Consider the following 21,610-nt stretch of genomic DNA (forward strand, 5'->3'; position numbering starts at 1 on the left):
GGAATGACAAGGTAACGTTCGTTCTATGTTCCCTGGCACAGTTCACGACAGGTAGACATAACTCACCTACTGGACTTGGGCAAGTTCCATTCGAATTATTCAGGTCTCCTCCCAGCATGGCTCCTACAAGGTCACAAAAAGTAAAATAAATGAAATCCAGATTAGCCTTATTCCAAAGATGATTACATCTTCCTCATTTCTTGCTAGAACTTAAATTACAGTATTTATGGCAGGCTCTCTGTCTGATAAACCGGTTTAAAGAGATGAAGCAGTAACTGTGTAAGTGCCTGGAGTCCCCTGGCGCGGTCCTTCCATTCAGTGTTAAACACAAGACCCCAGAAGCCCATCCCCTCTGTGCTGATTGAGCTAATAAGGAAGCATTAACCTGGGCAGCAATGAGCCGCTGTAATTGATTGAGAGTGTCAGCTGACTGCGTGTAGCCTATCACAGTGCCCATTGCTGGTATGACGAGAAGGAAGTGTGTAATCTCTGCCTTTGCAATATCCCCAGTGGGGTTGGGTTTATGGAACGCCAGGGACCCTCATTCAGTGTTAAGCTGCTTGAAAATGGCTTAGCACTGAAGAGAGGAACAGTGCTGGGGGACTCCAGGCACCATAACCAATTCATTGAGCTGAAATGTTTCTATTGTCCCTTTAAACCCCACGCCGCTGTATTCTGCATAGAATGGAATGCAGAACTGGGGATTTAAAATACAGAGTTATGTATGAAGGGGGATTGTGGGGCAGAAACATTCTGGTGGTTTCTATGGTGACTGCTCCACTTCTAGAACTGTGTCACAATATTACTCTTTCTATATAGCCCCCACTGTAGTGTGACCGCTTGTTTCAGCCGTTCTTCACAGAGAAACAGTTATTGCAACCTCTGCCTTGGGTATTATCAATATAAGTGCGTCACTTCGCCGCTAGATCACTTCTAAACAAGAGAATACATTGCATCTCCTTTAATGAAAGCACAAGATATAGCACAAACCGCTACCGAACTGCCTCTTTAATACATCATTTGCAAAACTCTTGTTAATTTATTCCATGAACCAAGGGGCGGCAGAGGCTTATTGAATGTGTAGAAATCTTGCTGGGAAGAAATTAATTTTGAGTTTCTAAATGTGTCAGCTTTTTTTTCCAACACTAAAGTACCTGAAATAATTACTGTAACATACAGGCATCATCTGTAAAAAAGGAACACTATAAATTCCATGACTACAAAAAAAACCAAGGGGCAAAATATAACAAAGCTCACAGCTCGATCCTACTGTGTTAAGAAAATAGTCTACACGCCATATGTTATTAAGTATTTGGCATGTGTGTGTACACACAGGAAGGCCTTACCTGCGCTGGCTGGCCTCTGAGGTAGCCCTGGAGATACCGTGTTCCTTTGTAAGGCTGGCTGCTGCGGAGATAAGAGTCGAGGGTCTGCCAGAGAAGCTGTCATCAAGGACTGCGTTACCAGCGATCCTCCGGGGTTACTGAACTGCAATGCGTTCTGATTGGTCACCGGTACAGTAACTGGCATGGCAAAATTTGGGGCTGGCACTGCAGACTGAAAACACAGACTCCATCAGCCACCAATTTCATTTATGACATTCAGCACGTGGTACTAAGTTAGAAATATCATTAACATCAGTGGCCTGGTTTTCAGCATATCTACTGCCCTGCTGCATTATCTAGCTCTATACAAACAGCACTGTTATCCGCACCCCCTCTAACATTCTGATATAAAAGGAGGGCTCAATAATACGTCACATTGATCGATGGAGCAAGGTTATCGTGGAAGACCTTTCTTCTAGCCATGGTGTAATAAGCCATTAACTCTTTCTGCTGCACAGCTGGGTGCGTCCTTAGACAGCAGATCTGCCTTACGCCCACGTGATTTGTTGACAAGGCATTATATCAGCCCACGCCATTTTTAAAGGCCACGATATTCAAAGGAGTGAGTGGGGCACCATCTGAGAAATTATCTGCTCAGAAAGAGGGCGTTTATTTATTTTATTTCCCCCCACGGAGCCCCTAAACTTAACTCCTTTACAGCCAAGGCCTATTTAACAAAGCAAGAAACATATTCAAGTATCCAAATACAACAGTAAAAACAAGATAATGGACAAAAGAGAAAGTAAAAGGTTAGTGGTGAGTGGGAAATGGAAGCCGGTTTAAAGATTTTACAGCTGCCAGTAGGAACAGACAAGCACACCTTGCCCCCTGACAAAATGTTACTGTTTTAGGTGTGCATTAATAACAGGATTGGAGTTTGCTATCTGAGTAACACTGGGTTATAAAAGCAAACTAGCGCAGACTACGTGCTAAACCGGGGCCGGGCTATGATCAGTCCGCAGCAACTGGAGAGGCCTAGAGTAGAACTGGGCAGCATGACTGACAACAAAGTCATTGGCCCGCAATCTGTTTGTTTTATTTACCTGCCCGGGAGAGCCCTGAAAGCCTCACTGCATTTATGCCTACTGTGAGTATTGAGCAAACCCAAGGCCAAGAAGCCGAGCCATGCAAGAACACACGCCATATTGTCCTTAACCCCTCTGTCACTGTAGCCGCCTGCGGTGTGTGTTACAGCCTGTCCAGCAGCGGAGGGGTTAAGTGCACATTCTCCATCAAGCAGCACTGCAGGTTTCAAGCGCCCCGTATGCTCTATAATATGGAAGTAATATGTAACTAAAATGAATAATGCATAGAAAATGTACAGAATGACAATAATCTACTGTTTATAATTTGAGTGTACCGTTATAAGATTTCAGATTGTAATCTCTCCATATAAAGACTGCAGATTTTAAAATCTATTACTAGAAAATATATATATATATAAATATATGTATAAGCATACACGTATTTAAAACATCTGGCCTTCTGTGGGAATATCTAACTTTGAGCTCAGATTGTGCCAAATAAGCTTTCTAAAAGAAAAGAAAACAAATATTTTGATTTTAAGTGGGTATCAGGCCTTTGCAAGCCAACACTTTTTGCAGAGTTCAAAATGTGATCAAGCAAGATTTCAGAACGTAAAATGTGCAAAATCTCAATGGTCCACGCTAATCTGTCATATACAATGTTTGTCCATATCCCTGCCCTAATAAATAGCTTGAACTCTTGATCATATGGTTCTCTACCTTTTTGAGAACTATGTTTCCCAGAATCCACAGAGAGCTACCACGGGAAATGTAGTCCACAAAAGCAGAATCTTGAAAATGTTTTTTTTCTAAGTGTTTCATATAGAGGTGCCTAGTGTCATCACGAGCTCTGGAGGAGTTCCCCCTACGACCCTAACCCTCGAAGCTCGAGGACAGTCTGTGAAAAACGTGCAGTGCTGCTTTGGCCTCTGGCTCACTCTGCAAAGTACTCACTGCGAGTCTATAACTCTGCATCATTTTATCAAACTCCTCGTCAATCTTTTTATACTTCTCCTCGGTCTGCGGAGTCAGCGCAAAAACCTCATCTGCGTCTGGGCTCTCGTACTCCCTGTGCTTCTTGTTCAGCGCCTGCTTTTTTTGGAGGTCAGGACGGAGGGGGAAGGGGGATTTTTTTTTTTTTTTTTTATTATTTAAAGGAATGAAGACAGGAGGGTAGGAAAGAAAACAAAAGAAAACAAAAAAAAGAGAGAGATGAAGGAGTTGCTGGAGAAAGAGTACTTACACCGTAACGTTTGAATAAAATGTCCAGGTCCTCGCTGGCTTTGCGGTATTTGTCTTCCATGAGAGGGCTCTGGTCAATGGAGTCATCCCCATCCGGTTCAGGGCTGTCACACCCGTTAAAACCTTTCTTTCTTAACGTCTGAAATCACAACCAGGAAAATCTCAGCTCTGAGCCTCCTCCATGCACAAGGGCAGTGGGGAGATATGGTGGACCCTAGCCCTGCGGGAGTGCGCAGGAGCCAGGTCTATGTGCCTGGGAGATGTGTAATAGGCAACCTTCTACGCAGAATACAAACCATGACAATACAGCTGAATGAAACAACACGTTAGCTTTTACTCAATAGACTGGGCATTGTGGAAAATAGCAGGTTTTAGGCAAAAATATCAAATTTACAAACATTTTCCTCCTTGGATACTGTGCCCACTCTGCTATGCTAAAAATGTCACTTCTTTTGTCAAGTCTCTACATTTGCCTTTTTATTTAATAAACCCCATATGTTTTTGGTGACCGTCGAATAGAAGGCATTTTTCTTGTGTAGTCTGTACAATTAGGGAAATAATTGAAGCAGGAATTATTCATTTACATGAGAGGATGGCTTAGTTCTACAGGTTACCTTTGGGGTAGGATCTGTTATCTTAAATAACCATAAATGATTACTTATTTTGGCAGGTGGTAAATTTGTATATACATATAGAATATCTCAAGAAACCTTCTTGTCTCCATTCTCTGATAGGGCCAGGGAGAATCAAAGCAACTTTTCATGAAAAAAAAAAAAAATGTATATATATATATATATATTAATATTAAAATGGAACTTAAAATAGAAGTTACAATCAAATTGTTAGTTTGCCAGATCCCTCTAAAAACTACTGCCAGTGTTTGTTTCATTTTCCCAAATGAAGTTTCTATCCGGTAATTCGAAGTGTCGTCATCAGAAACATAGAATGTGACGGCAGATAAGAACCATTCGGCCCATCTAGTCTGCCCAATTTTCTAAATACCTTCATTAGTCCCTGGCCTTATCTTATAGTTAGGACAGCCTTATGCCTATCCCACACATGCTTAAACTCCCTCACTGTGTTAACCTCTACCACGTCAGCTGGAAGGCTATTCCATGCATCCACTACCCTCTCAGTAAAGTAATACTTCCTGATATTATTTTTAAACCTTTGCCCCTCTAATTTAAGACACTGTCCTCTTGTTGTGGTAGTTTTTCTTCTTTTAAATATAGTCTCCTCCTTTACTGTGTTGATTCCCTTTATGTATTTAAATGTTTCTATCATATCCCCCCCTGTCTCGTCTTTCCTCCAAGCTATACATGTTAAGATCCTTTAACCTTTCCTGGTAAGTTTTATCCTGCAATCCATGAACCAGTTTAGTAGCCCTTCTTTGAACTCTCTCTAAGGTATCAATATCCTTCTGAAGATACGGTCTCCAGTACTGCGTACAATACTGGTGAGGTCTCACCAGTGTTCTGTACAATGGCATGAGCACTTTCCTCTTTCTACTGCTAATACCTCTCCCTATACAACCCAGCATTCTGCTAGCATTTCCTGCTGCTCTGTTACAATGTCTACCTACCTTTAAGTCATCAGAAATAATCACCCCTAAATCCCTTTCCTCAGATGTTGAGGTTAGGACTCTATCAAATATTCTGTACTCTGCCCTTGGGTTTTTACGTCCAAGATGCATTATCTTGCACTTATCCACATTAAATGTGAGCTGCCACAACTCTGACCATGTTTCTAGTTTACCTAACTCATTAGCCATTTGGCTTATCCCTCCTGGAAAATCAACCCTGTTACATATCTTAGTATCATCAGCAAAAAGACACGCCTTACCATCAAGACCTTCTGCAATATCACTAATAAAAATATTAAAGAGAATGGGTCCAAGTACAGATCCCTGAGGTACCCCACTGGTGACAAGCCCATGCTTCGAATATACTCCATTGACTACAACCCTCTGTTTCCTGTCACTCAGCCACTGCCTTACCCATTCAACAATATTGGAATCCAAACTTAAATATTGCAGTTTATTTAAAAGCCTTCTATGTGCAACAGTGTCAAAAGCCTTACTGAAATCTAGGTACTGCACCACCCTGATCTATTATTTTAGTTACCCAATCAAAAAAATCAATACGATTAGTTTGGCATGATCTCCCTGAAGTAACCCCATGTTGTCTCTGATCTTGAAATCCATGTGTTTTTAGATGTTCAACAATCCTATCCTTTAACATGGTTTCCATCACTTTCCCCACTACTGAAGTAAGGCTTACTGGCCTATAGTTGCCCGACTCCTCCTACTATCTTTCTTGTGAATGGGCACAACATTTGCCAACTTCCAATCTTCTGGGACTACTCCTGTTAACAATGATTGGTTATATAAATCCGTTAATGGTTTTGCTAGTACACATACAACATCAGGAAAATAGAGCAGCAGAAATACCAGCGATTTTATTTTTTTTATTGTTTAAACTTTGAACCACTTTTCAGATTCTGAGACTTTGATACATCTCCCCTGGTGTATCAAGAGCTAATGAGATTTTGTTGGAATTATATAAATGATGATAATATGATAAAGTGGCTCTTTGATTTTTCTTGCATACCCAGATGTTGACCTCCTGCCTGACCTCAATCAATTATCCCATATACAGACTAATAAGCCAATTAAATAAACATATGGAGCACTTTGCAAGCAGATCCAGGGACGATGGAGTGAGGAGATACAAACAGCTAGAGCGCTACGGACTAGTCAAGAGATGGAGGAAACGGTGGGGCAGAAGCTATGGGTGTTAAGGGGAGAAAATCCGGAGGGAGTGGGGCTGTAAAGGTATTCAGTAGATGGAGGAGTTGCAGGAGGTACTGAGTACGTTATAACATAGTTAATGGGGACAAATAGGGGATTGATGCGGTTGTGTGTGGTTAATTCTGGTCAGAGAAGAAGGTCCATCTATCCAAACATAAACCCAACATCACACATACATTTCTATAACAGATACACATACACATACACACACTCTAGATAAAACAAGCAGATGGCTCGTGCAGCTCCGATTTGCCTTGGCATTAGGCTGTCTTTACAAATGCTCACTTCTTCACACTGTCCTATTTTGGGCTGTGGCTAGGACGCTGTGCTCAGTTCTGCTCTGGTTCCTCCTCTGTATATAAACATGAATTAGGAGCTCAGTTCATTTGACACCAGCTTTGGGCCAAGTATACCCACAGACTCTCCGTGCTGCCTCAGCAGTGCTTTCTTCAGCAATAAATGGCCTTCTTTGGGACAAGATACATAATTGCGATGAATACAACACACATCTCTGCTGACTAGAGGATCTGGCGAATTGCTCTGCAGCTGTTTAGCCTTTTTATTCTGTAAACCTAGCTATTTTTACACAGTCTTGTAATTTAAAGCAGCACCTTCCTAAAATAATCACTGTACCGGGTGCAGCAGTCTGGAGTACCCTACTTTTCAATAAACTACAGCCGTGTAGGCGTCACAGACTGAATATCTTGGCACTGACTCACTGTGCCATAGTGGGCCTTGTTGTGCTACAAGTTGAAACCCCCATTTCCCCAATGCCAAAACCCATTGGAAATATCACACGACTCATCATAAAACACAGTAAGGGGATATTCACATGGTCCGCATCACTTATTGCTGTGTTTATATCGGGCCCGATAGACCATGCATGACCAGTTACTGCTGGAACCCAACTGAATATTTTATAAGAAAATCTATGGATGAACACACATCCTGTCTTCCAAGCGGATTAGGAACGTGTTTCTTATGGAGCTATAATAACAAATAAAACATTGGAAATCATCAATAACGTGTGATGGGCTGCTTCATTATATTTGTATATTAAAGGAAGACTATGGGGTTAGGAATACAAATGTGTATTCCCAACGCTATTGTTTCTTTTTCACCGATTTAGGTGTCCAGAGTTAAAATAGTTAAGGCCTACTTGCCTTTTATCCCACGCCACACTGCTCTCTCCACGGCTGGCTCGCCTCCTTGGTTGAGATCGATGAGCTCAACCAATCCAATGCTTTTTTTTTTCGTAGGAAAGCATTGAAAGGCTAGTGTGGATAGCGCTAAAGACATTTAAACACGTCATTGAGATGAAGTGGTCTGGGTGCCATTAGGGTCCCTATAAATATTCTGCAATTAATCCGGTTCAGTCTTGCAGATAGAGACGCTCTGTTCAAGATAAAAGGTAAGTTTTTTTCAGGCCTAAGAAATGCATATTTGTGTAATATAATGGGTATGTAAACAAAATATTAAATATCACAGGGTGCGACGGTTCCCCTTTAAAAGTTAAAGGGAAAATTGAATACAATGTTCAAGGTTTTATCCGCACTCCCAGAAACAGGACATGGCTCGGTAGTGTTCCAGAAGCAGAGGGCAGAGAGGGTACATATATTGGTCTTATGTCCAGAGACTCCAATATGACGGAGCAGGACCTCGCAATACAAGATTGAATTCAATACAAAGAATTAAACTGTTAACCTTCATTCCATCGCTACCCTGCTGTTCTCTGGGGGAGGCCAGGGTTTTAGAGGAATTAGAGGCAAATGGAGAGTGGGAGATTTATATGTTGCTGTTGATCTGCCAGTATTAAATGGTAGTCTCGGAATCTCTTAAAATCTTCTAATTGTTTCCTGTTGTTTTTAACTTTGACTCTCCGTAAAGTGCAGGAGGATATTAAGTGCATTTAGGATTTTATGCTCTGGCCCCTGCGCGGCTCTTGTGCACTTACAATCCAGTAACGCACATTCAGGGGGGTCGGATGGTTGCCATCCAGCGGCTGAGTTGGTAACTTTGCCAATACGAGAGATGGATTCTAAATTAAATAAAATGGAGTCTGAAAGGTTATTTCTCTCTGTAGGTTTGTGAGTTGGGATTGGCTCAATGAGCGCAGGCCTCTTTACTTTGACATTCTTAACGCCTTACGGACACATGACATGTGTGACATGTCATGATTCCCTTTTATTCCAGAAGTTTGGTCCGTAAGGGGTTAAAGTGACACTATAATCACCAAAACAGCTTTAGCTTAATGAAGCAGTTTTGGTGTATACATCATGCCCCTGCACTCTCACTGTTCAATTCTCTGCCATTTATTTGTTAAATCAATTTGTTTCTACAGCCCTAGTTACATCTCCCTGCATGTGACACAGCTTTCCTAAACACTTCCTGAAAGTGAGATCTAATGTTTCCACTTCCTTTATTGCAAATTTTGTTTAATTTAGAATTTTGTATCTCCTGTTCTGTTAATAGTTTTCTAGACCTTGCAGGAGCCTCTTGTGTGTGATTACAGTTCAACTTAAAGAGCAGGAGATAAAAACTTCTAAAGCAAGTTAACATGTGCTTGACATAGCTTAAACAATTTTTTTTTTTAATTTTCAGTCACAACCAGGGGAGATACAGCTAGTGCATAAACAGAAACAAAGGTGATTTTAAGGGGTACTATAGTGCCCTCTGCCCCCATGATAGATAAAGAGTTTAAAAAAAATAAAAATAAAAAAAAATATTTGGGGGCTGCGCATTGGCCATCCTCATATGAAAGCCATAGAGATTTAACAGACTGGATATTCAAATGCAAAGTGTAAGGACATCCAGCGTCAATTGGGCGACCTTAAATCAGGTAAAATCCCAGAAACGCCTCTAGTGGCCGTGTTAGTACTGCAATGTAAACATGACAGGCACACTGCACCCAGACCATTTTAATGAGCTAAAGTGGCCTTGGTGCCTATAGTGTCCCTTTAACTGTTAAACGGCAGAGAATTGAGCAGTGAGACTGCAGGGGCATGTTCTATACACTAAAACTGCTTCGTTAAGCTCAAGCTGTTTTGGTAACTATAGTGTTCCTTTAAATTAAACGTGTTTGTTTTGATAGGACAAGAAAGATAAGTACTCAACTTTCTGGTAACATCACACACTGGCTTGCTATAGGATATAAAGTTGCTACTGACCATCTGAACTGATACCCCCTCCCAGTCATATTATCTATTGATGGAAGCCCCAAGGAAACAGTGTCTGACAACAGGTTATGGGGATCGCAATGAGGTGCACTGACTGAATTTGGAGTGTTTTATTTCTTTCCAATTGTCCACATAAGCCCCAGTGTGAGTCTGAGTGCTGGAATTTCACACACACACACACACACACTGTGCCATAGACTGGACTTATTGCTGAATTTACATCCAGCAAGGGCTACAATGTATTGTGTTTATATAGAACATTATAATTAACAGTAAATAGGACTTGTTAACGTGTCCTCCTCACCTTGTTTTGCTCTTGGCACAGACCAATCGATTATCAGAGAAGCTATAAATGCCCCTTAGCCCAGGCTCTACAGGCGGAGCTTGGCGCTGAGACCACCATCACTGTGATCCTATATATAGTCTCTGAACAATGAGACGCAGCAGCTGAGATCCAACAAAGACTGCAATGGCATAGATTCCCTCATTTCAGCTGCATAAGCACACACAAGACATCCTCAGCATATGGCCTGGGGCCATCTGGAGAGAAAATTAGCAGTAAGGAAGTTACTCAGGTGACATCACATGACCATGTGCTACAGGGACATTGACAAACGGCTGCTGGTCACTTGTAGCTGGAGCAAGTGACTCAGTATTCTCAGCAGGTGTAGCTTCAAACACATACAGAAACCTGCCAAACTCCAAATCCCATCATCCTGGGATCCCGACACTGCCAGACTAGACAATAAGATGAGAAGAGGCTATAACGGCAATGGAGAGCCATGGAGTACAGAAGCATGTCGATAGATATATACACAGATTTCCTGTAAATCTCTTCTTTTGGAATCAGATCTATTCCTTATAACACAACCCCTGTGAGAGGATGATTTCCCATGCTCACATGTAGTCGCAGCCCCGTGGCGGGTTGCCATGCTTGGAGCATGCTTTTGGCAGTGCATGCTGGGAGTGTTCCCATACAAACTGACAGCATTGCTAAACACATGGTGGGAGTGTTGCGTGATCATGTTTACATGTCAGACTAGCAAATTCACCAAACCAGCCCGCCACCCATTAACCCTCTCATTCCCATAGAATCAGTGCATCTCACATGTTATCGGGGACTTACAAAACAGAATGAACCGTGATACATGCTGCTTTGTACAAGATTTAGTATCTTTAATGGCAGATAGCTCTGCTTAGGACATAGTCTTAAATTAGAGGGGCAGAGGTTTAAAAATAATATCAGGAAGCATTACTTTACTGAGAGGGTAGTGGATGCATGGAATAGCCTTCCAGCTGAAGTGGTAGAGGTTAACACAGTAAAGGAGTTTAAGCATGCGTGGGATAGGCATAAGGCTATCCTAACTATAAGATAAGGCCAGGGACTAACGAAAGTATTTAGAAAACTGGGCAGACTAGATGGGCCGAATGGTTCTTATCTGCCGTCACATTCTATGTTTCCTATCACATGCGTACAGCAAACCAGGCTTGTAACAATACAGCCAGATACTGACGCAGTCCTGTTATTTAGTCAGCATTGTTAATGGAGGGTTCTTGCACCAACTGCTGAATGGCTAATTGGGAGTATAGTTTCAATCCTGGCTATACCTCATATTTTCATTTTCTCTACTTTTTATTAATGTATGCAGCCCTATCTGACAAAGTATGCTTTATAACGCCCCCTGTAAGTAAGAAAGGTTTGTTCTAGGAGGATCCGGATCCGTTTCTGACTATATTCTTTCCATTTTTGGTTGGGAGTTGAGTCCATGGTGCTAAGACAAGCTGCAGATTATTTTACTCTTTGTGTAATATGTGCTTCTTGAGCTAAGGAGGGCCATGCAATGAATGAGGTTCTGTGTCGGACCTGCTTAGCTCACTGAAAAAGTCCAGCAGGAGGAGCACACAGGTAAATTGTCAAACCATTCTAAAGCAAAATACTCCAAGCACGGAGTACATACAAAATGAGTTTCAGACACTCACAGGGCTACCTTCGTACAATGACATGCAGCATGCTATGGTGATTATGGTGCTTAGTGTCCCTTGAATTCACTCATTTTTCCATTTTCTTTTAGTACTAGATTCTCTGTTGGAAGGTCTTTTGATGATTTTACAGTCTGCTCAGCAATCTCTATCCAAACCATTTGTACTGTGTGCCAGGATACAATGTCACCCGAGGCCAAACACCACCGAGAAAAGGTAGGAAAGCAAACATGGGCCCGCAAGGTGTATTAATTAGAATGGCTAGAGTCATGGAACAACTGTCCAAAGAGGCAAATCAATGTCTGGGTTCGGAAGAAAAATGGTAACAAACAGGTCAGGTCTGGCACAAAGGGAATCGGGAACCCAAGAACTAATACTATTCAGAGACACACAGAATGCTCTCAGCAAGGCAACGTGACGTCCTGTAACCATGTGAATCGGAATTCTGGACAATTCATACTTTTTCGTGTATGTGTTGCTTTAGGAGGCTAAAGAATATTTCCTTATTCCAATATGGAACCTGCCATGGTCGTCGGCAGCAGGTAGATGCTGCTTCTGCAGATGTATAGAGGTTAGAAACCAAGAAACAATTAATAAATAAATCGATATTAACTCTTCTTTTGCAACTCTCCCTTTGGGTGACATACTTGATGTAGCCTGGGGACATCCAAGACTCGGCAGATAACGTGACACCGTGAAAAGGTCACACAATGACATTCAAACTGTGGTGAGTGCGCAGGAAGCTGCAGCAGTGAAGGAATTCAATAGAGCAGGAATCTTACTTTGCCTGTCACAAGCAAACACCTTAAATCATTAGCTGCGATTGTGCGCCTCTTCCTACACACCTCTGTACTGTCAGATCCTTTATTCACGGGTTTAACATTCTCCCCTTGTGACGACATATCACTCTTATTTAACTCTTCACATGACCACGTTCCACATGGCTGCAACTACTTCAGGAGAAAAGCTAGCCCCGAGCGGTTAAGTGGAAAACACTACATAGTTAGAACCAACATTATAACCCACTGACCGAAATTTGGACTCAACCTGGCCGAGACGTACAGAAGGCGACAACTTCAATCGTGTGTCTCTCAAAGCATTTAACTTTTGATTGTGAGAAGTAGATACCTAACCTACCTGACACTGAAAGGACAACGCAGGGGTTAATATAAGGCACGGGTTAATATAACGCACGGGTTAATATTAGGCTCGGGTTAATATAAGGCACGGGTTAATATAAGGCACGGGTTAATATAAGGCACGGGTTAATATAAGGCACGGGTTAATATAACGCAGGGGTTAATATAAGGCACGGGTTAATATAAGGCACGGGTTAATTACTGCCTGTCCCTGCAAACCTTTCCCACTGCGCAACTTTCCTTCACACTTCGTTTCGCACATCTCTGCACACCTGGGTGTCTAGGAGCTGACATTTTAGCTCGGCATATAAGAACACCTCGACAGAGCGAGGAAAAAACGGGGTGCTAATTAAACAGCGGTGACCGTATCCTGCAAACAGCTTAAACCCTCCTCTCTCCACGGAATTAACACTTTCACCGCGCTTGCAAACAGAAGAATCACGATCTAATGACAAACCAGGACATTCCTGTTAACCCTTTTACAATAGAGGGCAAGGGGTTGGGATAATAATTATACGTACATGTATGTGTGGAAGGTAAGCATTCCCAGTGCTGGAAGGGTTAAAAGCTACAACAACAAGCATCAAGTTAAAGCACCTATACTTTGTACCATGACCGAGCTTTAACTATTAGCAGTGAATACTTTCCAAAACCTGATTCTGCTAATAGTAAATACCATGTTTGCTAATCTCAGGGCCTGTCTCCGGTGCTCATTATTTAGAGGCGAGTGCGCTCCCTCCCCAGTGCCAATAATAAGTGCCTGCTCCTGTTAATCCTGCAGCGGGGAGGCCGCCACTCACTTGGCATTGTCAATCCCTCATTATATACATAAGTAACCGTTGTGGGAGGCAATTACTAGACAGGGAAGCTGAATGAGGCCCGTTCCACTGGCTGGCGTGGTTACTGAAAGCGCTGGCTGGCAGGGGGGTGATGACTGACTACCCATCCCCGTTAATTCACTGCCTGATACTGGGGGTGGAGGGTTAATCCAGGACCTCCCACAACAGCCTTGTTAAAAACCAGAACCCTTCCACCACTGTGCCTTCTCAGGGGTTTTACATGGCACAGTGGGTGCAGACTGACATATTGGCCCCAATGACGGATGCACAGTATGGCGAGGAGCCCTATAGTGAAACATCGGGGCGTTTGCAATAAGCAGTTAGCTGGCAGACGCAAATCTATACTTTAGGCCAACGTAACAAAGTTAAGAAATGTTTAAATTAGAGATTTCATTCTGTTCCCTCAAAGCGGCCAGCCAGCTCACCCCAACTCACTGCGTTATGGATAAACGGTTATAGAGCTCAAACCAATTCCACCTCTACTCAAACACAGCTGGTGGGACTGCTGCTATGATAGGATGTGGAAACTAGCCACACTGGGACAGGGGTAAAATCTGGATCGTCTGAGCAACTCTTCTGAAACTGTGCGGCATTGCCCAACAACTGCTACAAGCTATCCTTCTCTTTATTAACAATGAAGGGTGTCTGAGGAATGTGCAAGGCAGCCATGTTTTACGGCACTTTTAATTTTTTTTGTGTGCAGGACAATGTAGACTTAACTGGAGTTTGACATTATTCACCCCCCACGTGGTCAAAATCCACCAATCCTTAAAACAAACAATGGGAAAGTGTTAAGGTTAATATAACCTGTCTGTTGGCCTACGCAGGAAAAAAATAAACATACTCTGCACCAGCAATGCATTAAAAGGACACTCTAATTAAAATATTTATTTCCAGTTAGATTCATTACAAATGCACTGTGGCCATGCGATCCATTAATCCTGTGCTTTTCTATGACGAGCATTGAGCGTACCATGCTGGCCCCAGACATCACCAACATTGAGTTATTGAAGGCCCTAACAGGTGTCTGTGTGACAGCCACTAGGGGCGTGGGGATTGCAAATGTCAAAAACTGCTGTTTTCACTGCAGGGACTGCATCATTGGGATGAAATTATTCTGGTTCTTGGAATGTCCCTTTAAAACATAAGCTCTTGGCATCCTGATTTCTTCTTGTTCAAGTGTATGCCATATGCCTCCAATGGACTGTGAGGCCCAGACTCTGTTTACAGATCACAAACAGGATTCTGCATGTATGTTCCATAACTATAGAGGGGGATGGGAGGAACATAGTTTATGACCGCATGTCAGATCATGTGGCACGTCTCTGTCACGGTCCTACCCTCAATGTTAAGATGTTATGAGAAACAGCTGAGGTTCTTGTGACCTGATACCACCGGTGGCACGGAGCGGAAGGCAAGCAAGTCTATTTCATTTAAGGATCAGTTAGTTTTCTCAGCCATTATAAAATGCCATGTTAAAGGGACACTATATGCACCAAAACCACTGAATGTAGTGTTTTTGGGGGGCAAATGGCCAGTCCCTGCAGGCTGAGCAGTATAAACGCTGCCTTTTCTCAGAAAACAATGTTTACATCCAACTCCACCTCTTGTGGCATTCATTCTGACAACTACTAGAGCTGTGATTCCCAAACCAGTTCCTCGTGCCCCCAATCAGGCCAGGATTTAGAGAGATTTTTTGTTTGTTTTTGGTTAAAAAAAAAAAAAAAAAAAAAAAAAAACCTTAGTCACAACTGGGTGATCCCTAAATCCTGGACTGGTAGGGGCATGAGGACTGGTTTGGAAATACTTGCATTAGAGGGTCTTCCTGGACAACGCAGTGCAAAGAGGGCAGGACCCACATTCTGCATGGAGATGCTGTAATCTCCCCATGGAGATGCATTTAGAAAATTGGACAGACTAGATGGGCCGAATGGTTCTTATCTGCCGTCACATTCTATGTTTCTAGGTTTCTATGCAATGACTCAATGCAACTCTATTAAAAAAGTTAAAAATCACTCTTGTTTCTGTCCATGCAGCAATAGCCACACCTCCCCTGCATGAAAACACAATGGTTTCATTTTCAATCAGATGTTAACTTGCTTTAGATGTTTTAATCCCCTGCTCTGTATATTGAACTTTAATTATACACAGGAGACTCCTGTAAAGTTATTAACCGAGCAGGAGATATGAAATTCTAAATTTAACAGAATGTGCAATAAAGGAAATATAAACATTAGATGACTCTTTACAGGAAGTGTTTAGAAAGCTGTGTAAGTCACATGTGGGGAGGTGTGACTAGGGCTACATAAACAAAGTGATTTAACTCCTAAATGGCAGAGAATTGGGCAGGGAGACTGCAGGGGCATGTTATATACACCAAAACTGCTACATTAATCTAAAGTTGGTTTTGTGCCTATAGTGTCCCTTTAAGGGCACTGATCAGTTTAACTGGCAACCACAACATCATCAATATATTATCCTGTCACTTTCTCTAGGGAATCTGTCACCTAATAGTGAAAAAAAGAGAAAATATTTTTTTAATCTAGAATATAAAAAGTTATTACTATTGGCATTCATATAGCGCTAACTTATTCTGCAGTTCTTCACAATATTATAAAGGAGAAAATTGCAAAATGCTATAGGAACACTAGACCCTGCTCAGGCAAGCTTACAATCTAATTGCACATTAATAGTATTTACAGAAGATTATTTATATATATATATTCTGATCACTGTTGTGTTAGAGCTCATTTCAGTATTCCATGCAAATTAACTCGTTTTTCCCAGGATTCTCTACTGCCGTCCCCAGGTCCCCTTTAACAGGAATTTCTCCTGTGAACCATCGCCTGATGATCTGGGTATCAACACTAACAAACTCATGAAATTTGTCAAAACAAGCATACTGATTACGTTTAATTACACCTGAGGATCCTGGGAAAGGAAAGTTATTAAGGTCAGATACAGGGCACAGATAGCAGCGCAATACAAATTGTGCGCATGTCTTTCACATGCCGACTTATGAAGGGATTAATTCATCACTAGACGGATTTGCAGGGTTGTGGGTAGGGACCCCCTTGCATTGCAGACATTACTCAATGTGCCCTAAAGGTCTGTCCTATCAGAGATCTCCTCTCCAACCTGCCTGTTTTCTTTAAAAGGCGAGAATTCATACAAAACCTTCCCTGGAGAGCCTTATCCAAGCAAGAAGGCCTAATCTATGTGTTATCTGCCTGATAAAAAGACAGGTCTGGAAAGGCACTCAGCACCCTTATCCTTAGAATAACAGCCTTAGTAGGCCATGTCTTGTCTATCTAAATGCTGCACTGATTACACAAACATAATGGGCTCTATCGGAGCTAATTACCCTATTGGCCTGGCCCTGGCAATTCTCGCTCTGCCAGCTAGTGTCACCTTACCGTGGGTTAGCATTTACTTTTTCACTCCTCAGACAGGTGTCACTGTCACGTCACGGGAAGATGACACCTGAGGCCAAAGGCCGTTGGGAGCCATACACCCGCAAGAGGCACTTGCTCTGGCAATGATGGGCAGACTAGATGGGCCGAATGGTTCTTATCTGCCGTCACATTCTATGTTTCTATGATTAACCCTTTAGCGGTCACAATGCTGGCGAGGTATTCTGACACACGTGAAGGAGGTTATAGATCCTTCATCTCCTACTACGGTCATTCCCTTTAACCATTTGTCAAATAAGACCATTAAACGAAGGATAGGAACTGCACCGATTCATACACAGCCATCTCAGTGATAAGGGCTTCCTAATAACAAAGAACTGCAATTCCCATTATCCTTGGTAGCTAACGGCCTTTAAAGGACCATGGGAACTGAAGTCCAAATGTCAGCATTCTGTCTGTCATACATCAGTCATACAAGAGGCAAAAGGCATGAATGGATGATATAGACATGTAGTACAGCTTCCTAGCAGAGACTGTGGGACATCACGGTGTAAACAATCTGAAAGAAAGAAAATTAGTGCGAAAATTGGCCAATCTTTCCCAGAGTCTAGCTTCAAATAGGTCAACGGCTTCTCTAACGTGTAACGGAAGCTACGCAACTGTCCTGGGTTTTAGGTTATTCAATCCTTCTATTTTACCAACCCTGCTTCAAGGTAGTTCCATGCTATGGAGACATGTGGAGCACAGTTTGGATGTAGTCGGAAGCGCTCACCTCTATAATGTCTGCGTTTGTCCTACTTTCATGGGGCTCGTTATACTCTGTGTATTTCAGCAGCACCTTGTCCATGTCTGTGCTGGCATACTGAAACAACTTGTTCGAGTGGTTGAAGATGATAAGGGCGATTTCACAGTCGCACAGGACGCTTAGCTCGTAAGCCTTCTTCATCAAGCCGAACTTACGCTTTGTGAACGTGACCTGAAATGAAGATTAGACAATATTTAATAAAGGAGGTGGGTTTCAATCTAGCTATTGAGTACATATCCACGCTCTCTAGTCTTTACATTTAAATTGTAATGGCAGCCATGGTCACTATGCAAAACTCCCAGAATCCTGTCTGCACCATGTCTCTGGTTAAGTGGCAGAAGGACGGCCTTATCTCAGAACCCTGCTTGCTGGAATACATGTGGGCTCTGCAAGATAACCGTGACTGTGACAGTCTGATGAACAATTGAGAGAATGGATTTTTCCTTCCTCCAGAGGAGGGGGGGGGACGTATTCACCAATCAGTGACTTAGATTAAACAGGGCTATTCACTAAGGTGTCAGTTGTTGGAAATTATAACAGAGCTGAACTGGAAAATCACTGACTCTGAGAATGTTTCCAATTTGACAATCATGGCCTAGAATGTTTAATTCCCTGTGAATTCTCTACAATTTACACCTTGGCAATAACAAAATCTGGGCCAATTAGGGCTGTGTCATTAAAAATCTTCAAATCTGTAACGTTGGAGGTTTCTATTTAACTTAGGTAGTTCAGACTAAATTCCACAGTGTGCAAACCAACAGTGTGGTGAATAATGGCATAAAAATCCAGTATGTAGCTTTGAAAAAGAAGACTGCTTCCTTTTGGCAACGCTATGATGGCTAGGAGTGATCCAAGTTGTATTTCAGACCTTTTCAAACCTTCAACAGAATTTCAAGCGGGATAGGGAGAGGGCTAAACAGCAAGTTATGGTAAATGGACTAGCAAGCAGCAAGACGTAGGAGGAGAATGCACTCTGAGAGAGCACCGTTTAGTGAATCCCCAGACTATATTCTAATCGCTTCATTAGCCAGAAATCGCTCATCTGTCTCAGTCACAGTTTGTCGAACCTGCGATCATTCGTTCACACCGCATTTACATCACTATATTTTATAGAAATGCATCAATTAATGAATATATTTGCACAAAATTCTGATTTATTTCTAGATACAAAATATTTTATATTAAAAGTATGTGGGGAAAAGTCAGAACCTATTTATATTATCTAGTAATTTTTCCCCAAGACCGTAAACTCAATCAACTTCAATATATGCTCTATTGTAGTTGGAACAAGCAAAGTATTCTGACAGAGTAAAACACACAGACATCCCCTACCTAAACCAATGGCTTTATAGGACCAACCTGACACTGCTAGGATGTAATGATCTATCCCTGCTATACAGTGTGTGAAAGGTAAGAACAGATCTCACCATCTCCATCATTGCCCAGAAGCGGTCGGCTCACTTGAGGGAGACAATAGTTAATTTCAGGTGTAGCTACCCATCCAATTCATTGTCTCCTAAAACCGTGAATAGGTGGGGCCCAAACAGTGTTATTATCACTACTTAAATAGAAAATGACATGCCATATCTTAAACCAATAATACAGAAAAAAACAAAAACCATGTAAAAGGACGCCAAAATCTCCCGTAAGATGAAAATTTTAGAGAGATTGACTACATCTGCAGGCATTCGTCTGTCTCACCAGAAGGACTCTCCAATTTATATCCTCACATTCTGCTCTAGTGGAACTGATCATATCCCAAAAACCCCTGTCAAGCATGGGTTTCTGGGGTAAAGTATGAGTGGGACTACTCAATAAACTGACAACAGCCGTACTGGGAACGCCAACACTTTATGCACAGCATGGCGTATGGTTTACAGGCTGTGCACATGAGCAGTGTTTGGCTCTGCAGTTCCAAAGGAGGAGATGAAGCTCACTCCAAGTTGTGATATGAGATGTCTAGCTGTCTGATGGTCAGGTGCTTATAGCGGTGTGATTTTTACAAAGCCGCTCTCCTACAAGGCAAGTGGGTCTGAAATATTAGTTACTATCTGGTGTAAAATTTAACTAATTGAAGATGAAAAAAAGTATTTTTCATATTTACAGGAGTTGGAATAGCTGACGTAGAAGGAACAGGGTATGATGTGTGGCAGGCAATCTGCAGGTCCAGTTATACCAGCAGTTAGCAGAAACGGTCTCACAATACGCTGGACCTACCTCTGGTACTCCCAGTATGAAGACCCAACTGAAAGCAGACTGTCCAATGGAAATGTCTCCCCTCCCTATACTTCTATAAATCACGTATTATGATTATTGTTATTTACGCTGTACAGAGGTCATCATTAAAGGGACTTTATTGTCCTACTCACTCTGTACAACTGTTCTCACCGGGACAATGATTAAAGGATACTATCGCATCCATCGAGATCATTGGTTTTGTATACACAACCACATTCACGATGTTGTTTGCTATGATTTGTTTGAAATTAACAGCGGTTGTTTAACAACATTTACTTTTTAATGGAGTGATCCCATAAAACCAACATTTACAAAGCATGACATACGATAACTTAAGTGGTAAAATATTGACATTTTTGTATTTCATATTTATGTGCCAAAATGCTTGTTGATAAACATCAAGGCCTAGTGATGGTCCCTTCTAAACTTTTAACAGTCAACTCATGGGAGATAAAAATAGTACCCGGAAAGCAGAACGATACTTTGTTAGGTGTAGTGAGAAGTTGTAAATTGTTACATATATCAATAAAAACTGTTCTAAATACTGAATTGGAATATTTGTTTCTTGTTAAAACAATAAATAGGGACCAGTATTAAAATAATATCCTCACTTTGCTGCCAGTGATTACAAATGTCTTCACCTCCCCTTTAAGTGACAGATGTTTAGCTCAGCTGTGGTCTCTCAAGGCTCCATCATGTGCTATTATCATCAGTCATGGGGAAGCAATATTCCATTGCACACTCTCCACTTCCTGTGACAGCACAGCACACTTTATCACCTTCCCCCATGAGCTACAAAGCACAACTTGAAATACTAAGAGCTAGTTGGAGAGGGCACAGAGCGCAAAATGCAATCTAGCACGCGTATCTCTTCCATTGGATCTACATTTAGTTTGCAGGTTGTGAACCTATTTTGTTCGCCACCATTGGCACAGACAAACTACAGAAAGCCTCTATTATTTACTTCCACAAAGCCAAGCGTGCCATCTTAAAATACTTGTTTTACAGCACACGGGGTGAGCATTAGCCATACAGGTAGAGGAGGAGACCGGCTGATTCACAAAGTCCAGATAGAAACAGTATGCAATCCAAAGCACTTCGTGTTCATAGACTGCACATGGTGTTTCTGATCAGAGCAGTGTATCATGTACTATGGAGGACAGGTCGTATTGAGAAAATACACGTGGCAATCAGTCGTCGTTGTCCCCCATTTTATCCCAGAATTTCACATTTCCTTTAACAATTCTCTACAATTTCTGCTTTAGTGTATAAATCCAGGTGGTATCTTTTGGGGTTTTCAAGCGTCAAACAAAAAGAGAGAATGCTAAATCTAGCCACTCCTACACATCTTTGTCAGAGGCGGGGGTACCCTGCTCTAATACTGCACACCCTGTGACTTTATTTTGCCTAGCAGTGTTTTGGACTAGCCCAGCCACAGTTGAGGTTGTGAAAGCTTTGCAGCACATTTAGAACGTTGTGTTCTGAATATTCCAGAGCAGAATGTAAAGGGTTACTGATTTATCTGTGGTTTTATTTTAGGATATAAATGGCTTTCCCTA

At 41.9% G+C, this 21,610-nt stretch overlaps 1 protein-coding gene across 8 annotated transcripts in view; it reads right to left on the reverse strand.

The window, feature by feature from the left end:
• MEF2D (myocyte enhancer factor 2D) overlaps nt 1-21,610 on the reverse strand; it is a 151,766-nt gene that overhangs the window by 12,334 nt on the left and 117,822 nt on the right. For 6 of the 8 annotated variants that reach the window (XM_063439464.1, XM_063439462.1, XM_063439468.1 and 3 more), the window contains 4 exons: nt 17,781-17,984; nt 3,654-3,791; nt 1,347-1,557; nt 67-123 (listed from right to left, as the gene is read on the reverse strand). In XM_063439464.1, coding sequence (XP_063295534.1) covers nt 67-123; nt 1,347-1,557; nt 3,654-3,791; nt 17,781-17,984 — 610 coding nt within the window. Of the gene's footprint in view, nt 1-66; nt 124-1,346; nt 1,558-3,364; nt 3,500-3,653; nt 3,792-17,780; nt 17,985-21,610 lie in introns of all 8 variants that reach the window. The other 2 variants (XM_063439467.1, XM_063439469.1) reach the window with 1 other exon arrangement.

This window comes from Pelobates fuscus, chromosome 13, assembly GCF_036172605.1.
Source record: "Pelobates fuscus isolate aPelFus1 chromosome 13, aPelFus1.pri, whole genome shotgun sequence".
NCBI classification, from domain to species: Eukaryota; Metazoa; Chordata; class Amphibia; order Anura; family Pelobatidae; genus Pelobates; species Pelobates fuscus.